The 19,668-nt window shown below is 42.5% G+C and overlaps 1 protein-coding gene across 3 annotated transcripts in view; it reads right to left on the minus strand.

Annotated features, from left to right (window-relative positions):
* Positions 1-19,668, minus strand: part of LOC103555170 (ceruloplasmin-like) — a 28,503-nt gene that overhangs the window by 5,728 nt on the left and 3,107 nt on the right. For 2 of the 3 annotated variants that reach the window (XM_070576292.1, XM_008526549.2), the window contains exons 4-17: positions 19,401-19,571; positions 18,507-18,749; positions 15,740-15,905; positions 13,967-14,097; positions 13,454-13,594; positions 13,011-13,222; positions 11,231-11,381; positions 10,445-10,657; positions 7,946-8,153; positions 7,059-7,198; positions 5,341-5,469; positions 3,992-4,098; positions 2,850-3,051; positions 172-311 (exon numbers count right to left, since the gene is read on the minus strand). In XM_070576292.1, coding sequence (XP_070432393.1) covers positions 172-311; positions 2,850-3,051; positions 3,992-4,098; positions 5,341-5,469; positions 7,059-7,198; positions 7,946-8,153; positions 10,445-10,657; positions 11,231-11,381; positions 13,011-13,222; positions 13,454-13,594; positions 13,967-14,097; positions 15,740-15,905; positions 18,507-18,749; positions 19,401-19,571 — 2,354 coding nt within the window. The remainder of the gene's footprint in view (positions 1-171; positions 312-2,849; positions 3,052-3,991; positions 4,099-5,340; positions 5,470-7,058; positions 7,199-7,945; positions 8,154-10,444; positions 10,658-11,230; positions 11,382-13,010; positions 13,223-13,453; positions 13,595-13,966; positions 14,098-15,739; positions 15,906-18,506; positions 18,750-19,400; positions 19,572-19,668) is intronic. The other variant, XR_011527208.1, reaches the window with a different exon arrangement.

Here is a 19,668-nt window from a genome sequence, read left to right on the forward strand (position 1 = left end):
TATGGCTAATGTATAACTATTTACTTGCACCCGATATGGTATAGATTGTCCGTACTGAACCCCAGTCATGGCTCGGTCATTTCCTTTCCAGCCTTGCTATCTTGCCATGCTGCCCCACAGCTGGTTGACAAGGTACCACAGTCACTCAACGGAGCTGCTCAGGGTACTTACCGTGTAGTCAAAGCTGTGGCCATGGAAGTGAACTGTGTGCAGGTCAAATCCACTCCCCATGCCGATCAGATACCAGTTCACTTCATCCCCAACGTGCAACGTCAGGCCCTGGTTATTTCCAAACAGTCTTCCGTTAATTGCTGTGGGGGGACACAATTTATTATGAATATAGTAATTTGTTGAATAATGTTGAATAACAAGGATCTGAAATAAACCGGGTTTTTTAAAACACCTTGTAGAAAGTATCACGGATGTTTTCAGAGGCCATGAGGATTTTAAAGCCAGCCCAAGGAAGCTGTTAGACATGACCCAGCCATCCGTTCATGGATGTGTCTGATGCTAGAGAGTTGTTCTTGCCCGAGGAAACACAGCACTGACTTCGTCTTGACACAACGGGGCTGGACTAGAATATTTTACATCTAAGGATATTTAAATTGGTGGACACTTAAATATGTCTCTGGTTTAAAGTATATTTAAAATTATCACAAGAGGCTTAGAATATTACGAGCGTGTGTTCCCATTTAACCGCCTGAAGTCAGATCTTTGTGATCTGTCGCTGGTCCACCCCCTCCCCTAATCCTCTACAGGTGTGGTTTCCAAGTGGTGAATAGGAGGAAAATACTAAAATAAAAATATATATACATATATATATATATTTACACACACACACAGTTCTTTTTACTTTCTATTTTGTGTGTATCTTTTGAAATGCATAAAATGCGTTAACATAGAGGTGCAAACGCATCATTCATAACCATTTATCTATGGACAGTGGGCTCTAACTTTCAGCTGATGCACAGATGTAAGAGAGAAAACAAGGAGACCCTGCTTGAGAGCAGTACTTCTCCATCGAACTTCAATGTGTGTGTGGCCTGGGAATTTGTTAAAATGTAGATTATGATTTACTAGGTCTGAAATTCTGCATTTCCAACAAGCTTGCATGGGGTGCTGGTGCTTTTGGTCCACAGAGCATTCTTGGAGCGCAGATAGCTAGCTGACTGCCAGAGTTGTGCCTAAAATACACATCGATTCCTATGGTTCCCCAGCTCAGTGCCCGTGGTGCCTTTAGCACAGTGGTTCTCAGAAGGATTTTGTCCTCTGGGGGACATTTGGCAATGCCTGGAGACATTTTTGGTTGTCACAACATGGGGAAGGTGCTACTGGCATGTAGGGGGTAGGGGCCCAGGATGCTGCTAAACATCCTACAATGCACAAGACGGCCCCCACAAGAGTTACCTGACCCAAAATATCAATAGTGGCAGGCTTGAGAAACCCTGGTTTAGATCAAGTTTAAATTCTTAGCAACGTATTCGAGGTCTTCCACAATTCTGTTGGCTTTTTCCTTCCAGGTGCTGTGTAACTTTGCTCACATTCTTCCAGCTGCCTGGAATGTCATTCCTGTCCTTTTCTACTAGACAGACTCCTCTGCATCCTTACATACTCAGCTCAAATGTCTCCTCCTCTTCATGAAGCCTTTCTCGACCTTCCAAACAAGAATTTAAACCCAGCACTGTGCTTATATTTCTGTTACAGCATCCCCTCAAGTCAGCCTTGTATTGTAGCGATGCACCCGGCTGCCGCCCCTGCACTGGACACAGCTTGAGAGAAGATGCCCGGTCTATGGGCCTTTGTGTCTCCTTAGGGCCCAGCACGGTGCTTTGTGCCCTCTGTGAGGCTTATTAAAGGACTATGGGTAGAATGGATGTAGTCCTTAAATTAATTTTAAATTTACATGTATTTCTTGGGGGAAAAGAAACAAGTTGAAAAGGATCATGGTTGGCTGTGCCTTAGTTAAGCACCGCTTACCCATCATCTCCCTGAGCTTCCTCCAGTGAAAGGACTGGGGCCAGAAGCTTGACTGAGAGAGACTGATTCAGTGAGAGTGTCTACGAGCTTCTTACTCGAATAATTGTCTCATTATGGTAATTCGAGATAAGGGGAGGTCATAAACGGGATGTGTCTAGTCACAGTCCACCTATAAAAGAATTTGGATTGACTGGCATGGGGCTTTTAAAAGTTCTGCCTTTGGTAACAGGGTGAGGAAGAGTGGGTGGGGCCAGGTGCTGTCCAGTTTGCCCCAGCCCACCTCTCCCTGCGTTCATCTAGGTGAAACACTTAGAAAGGGGTGTGGTGCGGCCCCCCAGAAATGACAGCTGTTCTTGGTTTCGCGGGGCCCGCATGGCTCCAGGGGCATTCGAATTTGCCAGGCTGCTGTCAGTGATGTACAGCCCGCAGGCCAGGTCCAGCCCACTCACTGCCCGTTTCCCTATGGCCCACGAGCAAAGAATGGTCTTTACATTTCTAACTGGTTGAAAAGAAATCAAAGAAAGAAAACTATTTCCTGACGTGAAAATTACATGAAACACAAATCACAGTCTCCATAAATGAAGGTTCAGAGGCTCGCAGCCACCTCTGTTTGTTGACAGCCTGTCTGTGGGTGCTTTTGCCCTCCAATGGTGGAGGAGAATACGGTTTATGGCGGAGACAGCATGGCCTACAAGCCTCAATTCTTCACTATCCGGCCCTCTGTGGAGAAAGTTTGCTGCCCCTGGTCCACACGGTGTGCACCACAGCGCTACGTGCTCGCGTTCTCGAAACTGCGCAGTTTGACAAACGTGAACCTGTAACTGCTCCTTTTGTGCGAAACCACTGTCGGCGAGTCGGTTAGTGGTCATTACCGTGCATGAGGTTGCTGAAGAAGAAACTGTCATCATTCCTGTCTACTTGGCTCGGGTCTAGAGCATAGGTATTGATATTTTCTTCAAAGTACCAGGATTCGTTCTCATCAAAGGTCTTGAAGTGGAGAACACGGTGCACTATGCTGGCTTTGGCGTCTCTGCGGCATACGATCAAAGGGCCAATCAGTCCGCTGTTAAGATCCTGAGGACGCAGAGCAAGGTTGTTAACTGCGCCCACAGCCAAAGGCGTCCCCCAGCAACAGAAAAAGTAGAATCTAGTTTTAGTTTTAGTGAGGTCATATCCTGTGTTTTTAATTATTAGGATTCTAAGTCTGAGAGTGAGGAACAAAATGTTTGACATGTTAAATACTCGATTGAAGAAAAATGATCTTCTCACTACTGGAGCTGAAGTCAAGAGGACGACAAACTCCTGGAAGGGTTTTAGACACATTCCTCAGTGGATTTAGCCCTATTTTTGAAATTTTAATAAAAAAAACGGAACTATGGTCTTAATTGGAATTCCTGGCAGCGGAGTCGGCTGGCAGAGACGTGGAGAGGTCTGGATCCTCCCCCGCCTCTGCCCTGCGGCAGCTTCCGCTGGGAGCCCTGGCTTGTTTATACCTCTTTTGGTTTTGAATTGAACGTCTCTGTAGATTGTTGTTCCAAGCAGAGAGTGGGCCAAAATACCTATACATTCCACGACGGAAATTTGTTGTTGTTGTTGTTGAATGCAAATCCACTGGAACTCCAGAGTCGACAGTTTTAAAAACTATATAATTATGTGTGCATTTATTTCTCATTAATTACAGAATTTTGAAACTCTATACTTTGTTTTCCGTAACCCAAATCTTATTCAACGAAAGAAAGAAGAGGATATTATTATATAATTATATATATATTTTCCAATTTACACTGACATTTTGGAAAATATCATAAATCTAAGCAATCATAATATAATAATGTATTTTGCTATTGAAAAATGCAACCCTGCGTGGGATTAAAAGCTGAGCAGTATTTAGGTTACTTAATAGAAAATTTACATAGAACCAAGATTTTTTAAAACAAAAATAAACTCCTTCTTCTTTCCATTATAATTTCTAGGATGAGATAGGATAAAACCCGTGATTTGATTTAAGGCTTACCTTAACCACATCCACAGTTGAATAGTAAAACCAAGGTATGCACTCAAAGTCCTTTGAGGTGGGACCAGTTCTTTCAGGAACCTGCCAAACGTATGTTTGGATCTCTCCTAAAATAGGCCAATATAGAGTATTTAAGTCAAATCTTTTAAATCACACTTCTTTGTGGAGAACTGGATAACAAGCAAATGCTAAAGCTATATAAATATTAGGCAGCCCGGTCCTGGTTCCACCCCCGGCTCTCTTGCTCCCAGCTCTGTGATCCTAGTCAATGTGTTTGCGCTTCCTGAGCCTCTGTTCCTCCTGCATGTTAAATGGGGTGCAGGGATTAGAGGAGATGGGACAGACGAAGCCCTGGGTGTTGCATCACCTGGGCCACAGGCCTGTCTGTTTTTAAAATCAAAAAAGAATATTTAAACCACCATCAAAGTCTACCTTCATTCCCTCTGCCCCACAAATCTTCCCTTTCTGAATTTGGCTATTTCCTTGATATCCTTAATTCCCATAACTGCTTGTCTTGGTGGGCAACCATGGTGGACATTCTGGATGCCCCTCTCAGATTTCCCTTTAAGAAGGAAGGACTCGTTCTTCCACCAGAAGTCAGCCCCCTTCAGAGAGCCTCGGCTGGAGAGGCTTGCATCCACTGACTGATGCAGGGGCATAAAGGCCCAGCTCTCTCGCCCCAGCTCAGGACAGCTGAGGGCCACCCATCTTCAGAACTTCTCGTAAGAATGGCTGAGACTTTTACTGAGGCTGCTGCTCTGCTCAATCTTTCCCCCTGCCCAATTCTGCTTCTTTCTCCTTCTTTGCACAGCTGTGGAACCCAAGAGCAGTACCTGCACACAGATCTTCATTTCAGAGTCTGCTTCCTGGGCAATGATATTGAAAAGGACTCATTTTCTTCTGAGTTGAGAATGCTGAATGGCATGTTGTATAGTTGGGATGCCATAGAAATGTTAATATGTAAGGTTTATCACTTCCTCTTAGTGGCTCAAACCTCTCCCTTGTCCCCTCCCTCATATAGTGTCTTATACTCAACTCCTACTTTAGCACTTGAGTTGGAGAGATTGAACGTAGCATCAGAATGACTGGCAGCTGGACAGGAGGAGAGGCGGGAGGGAGGGTGGCCCTGGAGAAGAAACCGTATACACTGAGGAGTTTTGCCCATGATGCCCCATCCTGGAAGCAAACTCCGACTCGCAAAAGGACCTCCTCTCCCAGACTCCTTCTTCAGGCCCTTTTTACTAGTCCACTGGCCCCTCATCTAGACCTAACCTGTATTCAGGAAAGAACATTAGCCCCACGGTCCTGCATGAAAGCTCTGGGACTTTTCTTTCTCCCAAAGCAGTTACCTGGCTGTGTTGGAGCAACGGTGGAAGAGTTGGTTTTCACTCCATGAGCATGAATAGAATATGGTCTTGAGGCGTTATTTTTAAAGATAATTTGGAGTTTTTGACCAGGGTTGAGAAATATTAAAGGACCTAGGGAATATAAAAAGGATAATTGTTTTTTATTTTGAATGATGAGTCACCTGTCCTCGTAAGTATTTATACAGTGACTTATTCTTGTCCTTTTCCTAACATGCAGCCAAATGAAACACAAACACATTTAACAAGGGGATCATTGCTGATTTACAAAACATGGTTTTTGCCTGGAAAATTTAAGCCGTCTAGAATTTCTATAAGCTCCCGCTCTAGAAAATGTACACTGATGAGCATTCGTGAACGCCTATGAAAGCACGCAACTCAGAAACACTTATTTCCCCTCTGACCAACCTCATCATTTGAGCCTTCTGCTCTTCCTCCTTCACCCTGGAAGAGGACGGGGAGAGGCTGCTACACTTTTTATGGGCCCAGGGTGCTTTTCTCTCTCGTGGACTAAAGATTCCTTCATTTTACTCTTTTTTCCCCCCATCCCAGGCCGAGAGCTAGAGGGATAAAATTTGTTATAAATCTTCTTTCTATTTGGAAGATTGAATTGGTGGCTATAAAAATTCTGAAACAGAGATGGTTTTGAGATGAACTAAGCAGTAAGAACTCTCCTCACACTCGTGCTTTGGTACCACCATCAGAGCCGTGAAGGGGCCCGCTGGACACTAGACACCAGCTAAAGACAGCGCCTCTGCGCCCTATGGCAAGCCTGCCTTCCCAAACACTGCGCTCGCTTTTCCTTTTCCATAAAGTGTTTTCCTTTTTTGTATAAGTAATAATGAAATCTAGAGGGTCATATTGTGTTTTTTATTTTGGTGCATTTGACCAGAATCCTACAGAAAACAAACATCTTGCTGTTAATTACATATAGGGGCCCACGCAATAGCAGTGGGATCTAGATAGCACAGACCCCTCCTGGGGTCACAAAGGGACAAGCTCAAGAGGCCACTGAGGAGCCAAGAAGAATAAAAGTTCTTCCTCCTCAGCATGTAAATCCATGTCCTGAGAGTCCCACTCCAGAGAACGGCCTCCGATAGACACACAGATCATCAGGACCCGAACAGGATGTAAGCTTATGGAAATGCCAGGTGACTTTTGGAAATACTGTGCAACATACAGAAATGCCATATGACATAGGAAAACATCATGTGACCTATGGACCTGCCATGTGACTCCTGGAAATTCCTTGTGACTTATGGCAATGTTACATGTGAGTGCTTGGGGGTGAAGAAACGGCTGTAATTTCCCTCACTCTTGCACAGAAGATGAAACTAAATCTTAGACAAAGAAGTCCCCCTCTTCATTATAGTAGTGCTCCTGGGCTTTGTTTTAATTTCAGTGTAATTATCTCGGAATGCTACTTCTAAGGTCCCTCTGGAATTCTTGGATTCTGCGCAGAAGAAGCCAGGTCATCTAAAACTGACCAGATTAATTTTCTGTGGTCTCTTTATTTTCCATGAAACAATACTTGAATCATTTTCTTTTCCCAGTAAAAGTGCCTATCAGCAGACAAATTAGAGTTAGAATTACAGGCACTTTCCCCGTCCAGGTGGAGGTTGACAAAATCCTCAATGTGTGCGACAATCTCTAGAGGCTGAGGACAAGAAAAACCCCAAAACCAATCTACAGTATATCAATACCTAGCATATCCAGATGTTTTTCATCTTCATTTCTTTTTGTTTGATTTGTGAATGTGATGTCATCATATTGACGGTATACGACTTTCTTGTATTTGGACCCGAGAAACATCCCAATTCTATCCAAATATATGTTTGTTTTGCTTTAAGAAAACAAAAACAAAACCCACAAATTAGTTAACTGAACCATTAAATTAGACAAATTCCCATATGGAAGAAATTCTTCTTGAAAGAATGCAATTTATTACTGTCTAGAGGCTATTTTACTTTGGAAAGTAATTCTTTTTCAAAAAATACATTAATTCTGGTAAGATTGTTGGATATTCATTCTGTACTTTAAAACTTGTTTTCAGGATAAAATTTTAGTTTTGATAAATGAATAAATAGTAAGAAAATCAGAGAAAGAAATAAAATTTTACAAAAGGAGAAAAATCAGAGTCTTCAATTTGAGGGTCCCAGAAGAATAGAGAGAGACAGAAATAAGCGAAGACAGAAGGAAAATCTGACTGATTCCACATATTAACTGCAGCTGAAGTGATGTTCATTGTGCCGCAAAGTGGTGAGACTGGATGCTAACACATACGGGAAGACAGGAGGCAAGAGGAGAAGAGATGCACAGGAAGAATAGCACAGCAGAAGTCAGTGACCCAGATATTTAGGCAGATTTGAAGTCATTCATAATTGAAGATATCGCATACACACATTTTGAAGTTATTTGTAATTGAATGTATCCTAAACACACACACGCATAGTGCACACACATATCATTCCACACACAAATAAACACGTGCGCGCATGCGCACACACACCCACACACAAGAGGCGGAGAGGAAGGGTGGAGGACTACAGAACAAACTCTTCCCTATTAGAGATTGAAGTACTCGCTGTACTTCTCTCCTTGTAAACGATGCAGTTCCTTCTCCCACTTCCTGCTCGGAGAATAATCCCACACAATTTCCTCGGCCGCAATGTAAATAGTCTTCTCTTCCTGGTACTGTGTTTGATCAGGGCTGGGCTCCAAATACTCCCTCACTCGGTATTTATCCTTCATGCCTCCTGTATAGTGCTCTGCTGTCATACAAACCACATCAAAAATCCCTAGGGGTGAATAAGAAAACAATGCTTAATGCTTTGCATTCAGATTTATTTGTGTGTGACGTCATCTATAAGATATAAACCCCCCAAAGAAATATAGGAAGATAGTTCATTCCTTCTTTCATTAATTTGACAAATGTTTATTGGGTATCTTCTTTATGCTGGGTATATTTCTAGGCACTTGGGAAACATCAGCAAACAAAACAATTAAAAACCCTTCTCCTTAGAGTTTCTGTTGCAAGGTGTTGTAGAGACAGACAGTAACCAGAGTGAGTAACTTTTCTGTGTTTTGGAAGGTGATAAGTGCTATGGATTTAAGAAAAAAGTAGAAGAGTGTGAGGGGGATTGAGAATTCTGGGTGTGCCGGGGGCTCAAGGGAGCAATGAGCACTAGCTCATAGGATGATCAGGGTAGGCCTCGGTGGGAGAGTGACATTTGGCAGGAGACTCACGAGAGGTGAGGTGGATCTCGGAGAAGAGCCAGGCAGAGGAAACAGGTGGCAAGACCCGCCCGCCGGGGCCTGCGTGATGTGTCTGGAGGCGATCTAAGATGCCTGCATGTCTGGAGTAGGGTGGCTGAGAGGACTGGCGGACAAGCGTAAGGGTGGAGGGCTGGGTCATGGGGTTCTCGTGGGCGACTGAAAGTCTGCGCCTTTCACCCGGTGAAACGGGGAGCCACTGTGGGATGCGAGTCGAGGAGGATGATAAGGACACTCCGGCAGCTGGGGTAAGAAGAGGCTGGAATGGCAAGGGTGGAAGGAGGGACACTGTTAGGAGCCTATGCAATAATCGATGAACATGATGGTGGCCGGGATCAGGAGGTAGCAGCGGAGGAAGTGCAAGGAGTTGAAGGGAATCAGACCAATATGTCAAAACTCCAAAGCAACGACCACAACAAAAACTCCAGCACGGTTCAGACCAGTGAATTCCACCGGAATTCCAGTCATCTTTCTTTTATTTTGGTAACTTTGTGCTCATCACGTTCTGACACTGCCTCTTAATGTTACCCTTCATCAGCACTAACACTCCTTCAACTCTGTACATGTTTCTGTTGTTGCTGTTACTTTCTGGGAGGATTGAAGAAGACTAACAAGGAAGCCAACTTTCAGATTCAGAGGGTTTGGGAAAGAGAGTTTGTTTAAAATGAAATGACTCCTGTGTAGCCCAGCGCTTGCCACGGAGAGGCGTCTCCCCACATTCCCAGCAAGTGATACTGGTTAGGAAAGAGAATGAGGAGCAGGAAATTTCTCTTTAAGCCCAGGAAAACATCCGCAGGGGAAAGGGGAGGAAGAAGTGGGGTGGGGGCTGGGACTGACTTGTCACTGAGCAAGTACGCAGAGCAGAGAAAGAGGGTGCAGAAAGAGCTCTTTCTTTTTTTCCTCCAATTGCTCTCAGTCTCAGGTTTTGTTTGTCTGAAAGTGAAATAAATGTTGAAATGTAGGAAATGTAGTCGGATGAGTCTGTGGTAAAGAGCTAAGGTACCAACCCATGGTATTTATAGAGTAGCTGGTTGACTGCATGTGACTGTGTAGCCAGGCTTCGATTGGTGCCAGGAGCTTTTGACCAAGATGAATGGATTTTTTAATAATAATAATAATTATTATTATTATTATTTTTGGTGAAAGTGGATCTGCAGGATAAAAGAAGGAGCTAACATTTTATTGGAAGTCTAACATGCTCCATCTATCTCATCTGATTGTTGTCTATTCCTTTTTGTGGATTACAAATCATTACAATCTATTTTACAAATGAAGCAATTAGCTTCAGGGGGGTGCTTGGCTCCTATGATCCCCCTAACAATTCTCTGATGTAAAGTGCGTTTTCAGAAAAATGTTGCCAGCAACAATCAGCCTCCTTGAAGTCAAAACATTTTCCTAGAGAGCAAAGCCGGCAAGGAGCGGAGTAGAGAGAGGCAGGCAGAGGGAGTAGGCAGGGTAAGGTGGAAGCCGGAGGAAGGTCTGGAACAAACAGACAGGAGAGTAAGAAATGCAGCAGATAACAGGATGAAAACAAGCCACAAAGCTGCAAAGCCTCTTCATCGCTTTTGAGGAGCGTGGGTTGGTTCAGAGCCTGGAGACCAGGAGGAGAAACCCGGGGGAGTCAAGGGGATTTTTCTGTACAGGAAAATGATATACTAATGCTCCTATAAACTGAATGAAGCAGGACAAGGGTTTTCCAAGCACTGTTTGCATAAGTTCCATTTTTTTCCATACAAATAGAATATTCAGTGCATATAAAGACGCTGCCTTTTCATACCTTGGACATGCTTTAGGCTGAAGAAGATCCACTACTGACCTGTGGAATCAGGTGTCATAAGAAGCGTCTGGGAGGTGTGGGGAAACACAGCTAGCGTGTCCTCCCTTGCTCCTAAGGAAGTGAAGGTATTTCCTGAGAAATAGATCCCATGTAGGTCACTCACTGATCCCACGCTGAGGACGTGCCATGAAACGTTGTCTCCTAAGCACATGTCCAGTCCGGGCAGATTTCCATACATGTATCCATTTAGGGCTGCACATTTGTAACAAAGAAATGAGAATTTACTTTACTGGTACCTGACATCTTTTGGAACTCAGAGAAGGCCTATTCATAAGCAGTTCATTCAGGTAAGAATCTCGAGACTCTCCGAGACAACATTTCCTTTTGGATTTCAGGGAACTTGTCTGCTGTCATTAAGCTAATGAACGGAACTACTAAGACTAGAGTTCGAGTCTCCAGATTCTAGACCAATCCTTTTCCCACAACCAACCAACTAACCAACCAACTCGACAAACACCCCTCCCACCCACTCCACTCATTTGCCAATAGAGAAATTCATGACTTTTCGGTCTCACATTTAGCAATAGCTAAAACACTGCATGCACCAAAAAGGCATTGATAAATATTTGGTAAATTGAATTTAACATAAGCAGCTTAGTAGACAATATTTTTACTGGGAAGTCATATTTAAAGGAAACATAAAACGTATTAGCCCACCACAGGGGGAAAGTGTAAGTCTTTCTTAAGCAATCTGTAATTCTTTAGGCAAAATGAAATTAAGCAATTGTTCAATGCATTTATCTTGTAACTGAAATGTTCCCTTACTGTACATCATGTTAGAGTTTTGGAAGCCTGGATCCTCTTTATCCACATTTTCAGGCTCTGTGGTAAATGCTCTGATATTCTTATCCAAGAGGAAACTTTCATTTTCATCAAATATTGTGGCCAACAGGTAAAACTCTTTGTCTATTCCTTTCTGCGGATGAGAATGGACAAAGGAACAGACATGAAGGACAGCGGTCTATTTTCAAAGTCTAGTCAAATGGCTGATCTGCACACAGGATTTCCCTTAGAAGGGGATTTGTATACTCCTGAAAAATCTGATCAATTGATTTCCCCTCTTATGGACATTTTATATAAAGGCGTGAATCCTAGTGAACTAAAAAGTTGGGAGAAATCTCTATGGCTGTTTTTATACAAAGCTATCACCCAGGGACCCCCACATCTGAACTCCATAAAACTAAACTGTATAATCACAGATGTTTACAGTGGCCTTTCATAGGATGCTTTTTGGAAAGTGAGTCAAATAAAATGTTTTCAACTCTAGAAAGCCTACATTTTTAGGGTTTATGAAGAAATTAAATGTGTATACATACTTACATTTTTGGATAAAATGTAAAAATTATATATACTATAAGACTTATGAGACTATTTCATATGAGTTTCATTATATGGATGAATATAAATATATAGTCACAATTTTAAATAAAATATACATTCGATTACATATATACTTATATTTGGGGATTTATAAGGCTTTCTTACATATGAATTATAAATGCAGAAAAGAACTTGGGTATGAATTCACTTGTGAATGAAGAACAAGGGAAATTCATGCATTAGGCATTTCTTGAGCACCTATTATATGCTAGAGAACGGCCGTGGTTGTTACAAAACACTAGTAATTAATATGCTTTCGAGGAACTTTTAGTCTGGTGGGAGAGACCAGCCAGTGAAAGTAATTGCATGATTGAGCGCTCTAAAAGAAATCTCCACAAGGAATCATGGTGACCCGTGGGAACACCAACTAACGTTGCAGAATATTGTCTGAAGGGAAAGAAGGGACCCTCCATCTGAATTTTAAAAATGTCTCCCGTTTTATCCGGTAAAACGGTGAGGAAGGCCATTCTAGAGAGAAGGGCAAGGTCAAAGAGAGGTGAATGAGCCTTCTTCACTCAGGGACTAACAAGCTAGTCCTGCAGTAAAGCCAGAATGGCGTGTGCAAGGTCAGGGGTGGGGGTGGGGTGCAAGGTGGGGGGTTGGGCGGTGAATCAGGAGGGTCTGATGCGGTGGCTCCTGAGCCAAGAAATCGTAGGGTGATTTAAAGTGTGGAGAGTGCTATAATCAGATTCGAAAGGGAGGGATGTGGCGCTATACTGAAGGATGAGAGTGGGGACAGGAGTTAGCGGGTTAAAGGAATTCAGAAGGAGATGATGGTGCCTAACATAAGGCAGTGGTATTGGAGATTTAGTGACTAATGTTGGAGATGAGAAAGAAGGGGTTGCTGATAGAAGTCCCAGGCTTGGTGGTGTCATTAACTAAGAGACAGAGTAAAGGAAGAAATGCTGGCTTAGAAGAGGGAGAGATGGGTGGTCGCCGTCCAGAGGGAGATGGAGGTTGAAAGTCAAGTGGAATGAGAGATGACTGTGGAACATTCCAGGATGGGTGTACATTGGGCAGAGGAAGACACAGGTCTGAGGTTGAGGAAAGAATGGAGTCACACAGAAGAAGCTGAAGCTGCTGCCTGGCACGTTGCCTCCCCCTGCAGTCCGGTCTCAGGCAACCTCTCACCACGGCAGCCCTGCGTGTGGGTCCCATGACTCGCCTGTTTGCCCTCGTCTCCAAGACTTCCATTTCTGCACACGAGGAGAGGCCCCACAAGGCCACTGTGGGTGTCTCTTGTCCCATTTACTGAGGAGTAGTATAACCAGGTCAGGCAGTTGGGATCCGTGGAGGTAGGACCCACATCTCTTGGAACTTCCCAGGTGTAGACAAAGGTTGTACCAGGATTTACATGTGAGGAGGGTGGAGGGGCACCTAGTAAGAAATAAACATTTGTAAACTAGGACCCAGGACCAAAAGTACTCTCGTCTGGGCTGTGAGATCTCTGGGAGCACCCTGGGTGACAGTTGAGAGGGGCTGAAGGACTCACTGCCACAGTAAGTACACAGAGCCGTTACGACGTGGAAGGTGGGCTGCACAATAATTTTTCTTGCCGATGCTACGTTGCAGCGTGGCTGTCTCGGGCCCCCCTGGAGCCCCACTTACCCCCTCCAGGTGTTCTGTAGAATGAGCCCTCGTTGCTCTTGTTGTAACGCAGGCCGTGAGGATGAATGCTGAGCGGCAGGGAAGCGTTGTTATAGAAAGTGACCTCGATGATCTGTCCCACCTCTGCCTTAATGACAGGCCCTGAAACCAACAGAGTTAGCAGTCCTTGGTTTCCATAAACGTGGTTACCAGGTTGTTTTACTTGGGTAAGGTTCTTCTAGGAACAAATGAGAGGGATGATGCTCTGAAACAGAAATGTGTCCCACTGCAAGAGGCCTAGATGGTTCAGGGTCTTAGAAAGTCACTTTGGATCACATGAATATAGTAATCTTAGTGGTTTTACAGGGACAAAAGAATGTAGGTTAAAATTGGGTGAATCAGAATGTATTGTTTCATAACATTATAAAGACGACAGCTAAAATCTCTAAAACTGAGTTGGTTAATACTATTTTGATTGCACCGAATTTGTATACGTAGTGTTTATAACCCCGCAAGCCATGAATAGAATTTTACCAAGAATTCCCAGGTGCTCTGCTCTTGCCTTCTGTGTTCGGAAGGAAGCATCTGTGTATTCACGGTAAACTAGTTTTTTGTAAGTTCCTCCAATTCTGGTTGGGCTTTGTTCAAAATATGGCTGGGATTCACTGTGCAGAGAAAGCAGATACAAAAAGAACTTTAAATTTACAGTGATCATGTGAAGAAAAAGCAAGACTCCACATTCATCTGTTTTAAAGTACTTGTAATTTATTTATAAAAGCAATGCATCCTCATTGTAGGAAATTTGGAAAATAAGGAAAAGTATCACAAAGAAAATTAAAATCTCCATAACCCCATCATCTATATATAACCATTATCAATATTTCCATGGATATCCTTTCAGTCTTTTGTCTATGCCTATGTATCTGCTGCCAATCCTCCTCTTTTTTGCTGAGGAAGACTGGCCCTGAGCTAACATCCATGCCCATCTTCCTCTGCTTTCTATGAGGGACACCTGCCACAGCATGGCTTGAAGAGCAGTGCATAGGTCCGCACCAGGGATCCGAACCCACAAACCCTGGACCACTGAAGCGGAACATGCAAACTTAAGCCCTGTGCCACTGGGCCAGCCTCTACAAATTTTCTTTTGGAATAAAAATTAAAAAGACATTATGTTTGATTTTTTTCAGGCAGGTAGTAACAAACACTGCTTTTAAAACAACTATGTGCAGAGATGCTGGAATATTAAGATGAGAGGTGTTGTTCTTTTTTTCATTCTATTATAATAAAATAAAATAGAACCCCCTGAGAAAAAGTGTTCCCTAGCAGGGAAGGGTGACTTGTGGTGCTAAGACATCACAGATTTCATCGCCAGGAGAGCCAAGCAAGCCGAAAGAATCTCTTGATTCGTACTGATTTTAGCCAATATAAAATGAGAGTTGGACCCAACTCTGAATCAAATTTTTGCACTAAGCCCAGATATCTTTCTCACAATTAATACAAAATGTCCATTACCGAGACTGAATAATTTATTGATGAGCTTAAAATATAAGAAGAGAAAATATTCGCTTGATATAACATTCTTAGTTTTCTCAAATTTTCTGTGAATGAATTAGAGAAAAATCAATACTATGGGAAACATTATTTTTTGGTGATTTTAGAACTCGATATTTTCTGACACATAACTTTCATTCAATAAACCAGAAGGATTAAAACTCCTGTAATCTTCAAATTGGTAAATATATTTAGCAGTTGGACTATTAGAAAAACTTTTGTGCACTTTCAAAGCCTGATGCCACAGTCATGTATGTTAGTTTTAGTTTTTGGTCACTAAAGTAGCAATTGGTATACATTCTTAGGTGTTACTGAATAAAAAATATTTACATAATATGATTTAAGGATGTCACAGGAAATGACTTAATTATCCTTTCAAATCTTAGCAGGAAAGTATAAATTACACATGAGGAATGCTTTCAAATATTTGTAAAATTGATGTTGGTAACATTGCCCAGTATGTTGTTGAATGTCCCAAAATAATAAAATAAATTCATTTAAAAATTTAGTGCTGGGAGAAAGATGAGCAGTAAGGTCTCCTTTGCCTTGGCTGCCAAGGCGTTTAAAGAAAAACTTCGTGTGGCAACGATCCTTAGGATCAATATTTTGCAACTATTGACAACATTATTTTCCTCTCTTTATTTTCTCAGTATCTTTTTACGATAAGATGCCTCACCCCTTTTTAGGAGTAGCTGGTTACGAAAAAGTTCGGTTATCCTTATTTAACCATAAATATTGTAATCTCTGAAGCATTACCTTCCAGCAGCAGTTAAATTTTTTTTAGTGAAGAAATCTATGCCAGACGGAGCATAGTTCCAAGAAATTTCTTCAGCAGCAATATAGTAACGGACAACACGCGTCCCAGTAAGATCTGTCGAAGGTTTTTGGCAATTTCTTACACTGAAAAAGGCCTGCATAGCCTCTGAAAAATAGCCCACCCGAGTAGAGAACGTTATTAAACATTTTTCTTAGTCCACATATATTTTTAATCTTAGCCAACAATATGGAAACTTCCCCTTTCTTTGAGAAATTTGAGGTATTTTATATATGGAATCTGCGTAAAAATCTAAAATGTATGAAGCAAGTATAAAGACCGGGGTGCAAGATGGACATTAGAGGAACGCATATGACCTGAGCATAATAACCAGTGTTGGACCAACCCCTGCATGAAGACGGCACCTTCCTACCAAGACGAATTTGAGTTTATTTGGCCAAAAACATCTTCCCTCTTGGGTATGAAATTGCTACGATTAGTCACCAACAAGTTAGTTATTTTACTAGACGAACTAGTTGGCAGACAGCAGGGAAAACAAGGAGGTCCATTTCCATGAGGGCATCGGTCCCGTGTCTGGATTTCAGAGCATCGTTGGTGGCAGTGTAAACTAGCATAGATGTTTTGGAATGCAGTCTGGCAGCATTTGTTAAAATTAAAAACCCTCCCATTATATAACTTCACTTCTTGGTAATTAGCCAAGAGAAATAGTTGTGCATAACATAAAAAGAAACAAATAAAAAGGTGTTAGCTATAATATTGTTAATAAGGCAAAAAAGTAGAAGCAATTGAAATGTCTATCAGTAGGCAAATGGTTAAATAAATTAGGATACATCTCAAATACGGAAAACGATACAGCAGGTTAAAAGAATATGTTAGACATATGGGGAATGTCATGGAAAAGGTTTCAAGACATACTGATGAGTGAAGAAAGCAAGCAGCTGAATATTATATGCAATGTGATCTACTTACGTAAAACAAAACAGAAAACATTAGCTATGTATTTCATTCCTTTTTTTTTTTTTTTTGAGGAAGATTGGCTCTGAGCTAACATCTGTGCCCGTTTTCCTCCACTTTATATATGGGACGCCTACCACAGCATGGCTTGACAAGTGGTGCATAGGTCCACGCCCAGGATCCAAACTGGTGAACGCCGCGCCACTGAAACGGGGCACGTGAACTTAACTGCTACACCACCAGGCCAGCCCCACTATGTATTTCTGTTTTCACATATTCATATATATCAGGTGAAAACGCATAGTAAACAGGTTTGCAAGTATTCACACCTAAGTTATTACAGCGACTACTCTTTGGGGAAGGAAGGGGGATGGTGGTGGGGTCAGGTCGGACTAATGGTGTGTCCTTAAACCAGCGCTCTCAAGACAAACACAAAATCTGATTTATTTGCTAATTTTTGTGGTGTAAACACTCCCACTGTGGCCCATTTGAAGCCACCAAGAGTTTACTAGCTGGCTTATTTAACTCTCAGCTCCCTTGAGCTGGTACGAGCTGGCGCCCACATACTGTGCCACTTCAGACTTCCGCTTTTTCTGCCTGCTGCCCCCCCCCACCTAATTCTCCCTCTCTCCCTCCTTCCTTCCTTTCCTTCCAGCAAAAGTCTGTTCACGTATTCTTATAATTACATTTAAAAAAAAAGGCTGCAAGTAAATTAAAACAAGCAAACAAATAACCGTAGAACACAGAAAGAGAAGAAACACAGGAGAAAATTCTGGAGTCGATCAGCCAAGGAGCTTTCAGAAGCCTTCTCCATTGTGCCTGGGGCTGACCCCAGGCTTCCTGCAGAGCTGAGGGGAACAGACTCGTCCTGAAGGCACCATCTGCCAAGGAGGTAAATAGGAGGAGTGGGGCTGAGGGCACATTTTAATCCCCAAAACGACATGCCTTTCTAAGTGGGAACAGTTTCATCACGAAATTCAGTCCTTGAGTTACAATAGCTGTGTGTGGTTCTCTTTTCCCCCACAGCCCTGGGAGGGACACAGCACATAGGAAATCCTGATAAACACTTGCTGTTCAGTTGCTCAAATAATTAGCTGAAGCATGATGTCAACCCAAGTATGGGACTTAGAAAAAAGAAAGGTTTTGATGAGAGAAGTAAATCTCATTTTTGAACAAAGAAACAAAAGTTGAGTTCTTCAGTTCTAAGAACAATCATGTTTTTCTGACTGAAAAATGAAACAAAATATTTACATGATTATATGTAGAGTTTGGGTCATATTTGAGAGTAGAAAAGATCGATAACTTTATAACCGGCCATCCTGACATTCAATGGGGAGTGTGATTGAAAGGGAAATCAGCTAAAATAAGGAGGTTTCCTGAGTACTGGATGAGAATGATCTGGCCCTACGTAATTCCTGGCTCTGCTTCTTAGAGGGTTTGGGGCAAGTGTTTTAACCTCTTGGAACTTGTTTCCTCAATTAAAAAAAACTAATAATACCTGCTCTCTCTGACACTCAGGTTCTTGTGAGGCTCACAGGCCAATGAATATAAAAGGGTTTTTTTGATAAAAACAATAACAAAAAACTCCTATATCCCTAAAAGGGTTTATTATCATAGAGTTAAGAGTGTCAGAGACCCGGGTTCCAGTCCTAACCTTGTCACTGACTTTCCAGAAGGCAATCCTGTCACCTCCTTGGCTGTCAGTTTCTCCATTTGGAAGATGAGGCATTTGTAACGGGTTGTACCCTTAGAAGTTCTCTGACCTTGTAGTGTGTAAAAGTAATAAATCCTTACCATGTACCTGGCAGTCCAGCATCCACTCTCCAGGACCCTTGGCCACCATGAAGGCATCTACCAGTGAGGCAGGGAAGACAGTAATGGTGTCCTTCCTGTGATTCCGAGAGATGAGCGTTTGTCCGTGGAGATAGATGGGGTGCATGTCAGACCCATCGCCCATGCCAACAAAATACCACTTGACCTTGTCCTCTGCACACATGGTGAGATTCGGCAGATTTCCATACATGTATCCGTTTATCGCTGGAAACAAACAGATGGTAACCTATTGAGCACGGTAGGTCAGGGCTGCTTCCTCACTATGTAAACCTCGTTGTGTCGACATTGTGCTCACGCATAATCTACGACAGGATCTGATTTGTGTTTCACAAAAAAGGAGGCCATAAACATCGTATGTGATTAGAAGTGATGGGGCATGAAGGTTTAGAGGCAAGAGGATGGAAAGTCAGCTGACAGGCAGGAAGCAGTGAAGAGGGGAAGAGAACAGAAAGAACCCAAGACTGTGAAAAAAGAGACAGGATAAAGGCGACGAGAGAATGAGAGCACCTTTTCTGAAAAATTCTACACAGAAGCACGTTTTCATAAAATAGTCAGTCACGTCTTTGTTCTTCCATAATATTTTGCTACCTTAAAATCGCATCTTTTCTATGTTCTTACCATCTACTTTTTATCAATATCAGGCTTCAGAGAACATTTGCATCTGCCTGACCTTGCTTGCTATGAAACTTTGGAAACCGGCAGGATTTACTAGATGTCTTGCCTATCAACCAACAGACCCTGAAAGACTGAAAAATCTCAGCTCGACTAAACAACTTGATCAAGGGAAGTCACTAAACAGCATCACAGAAGTCAGAATTACAGGACACTGAATGAGAAAGTTCTTTTTAGTCTTACAGCTCATGCGATTGCTCTCCTGGAAGCCAGGATCACTGCTGTTAACTTGGCCAGATTCAGTATACGTTTTAATGTTGTCATCGATATACCAGCTACTGTTTTCATCAGTTGTAGAAAACAGCAGAACGTAAGACCGGTCGATATTTTTTTCGACGTCTCCATCCAGCGTGCCTGAAACAAAAAAGAAGAGCAAAACTTCCTCTTTGCAATGATTATTTTTGCTATAAAATAAACTGACGGTTCTAACTGATCAGACCTACACACACGG

The sequence above is a fragment of the Equus przewalskii genome, chromosome 15, assembly GCF_037783145.1.
Source record: "Equus przewalskii isolate Varuska chromosome 15, EquPr2, whole genome shotgun sequence".
Classification (NCBI taxonomy): Eukaryota; Metazoa; Chordata; class Mammalia; order Perissodactyla; family Equidae; genus Equus; species Equus przewalskii.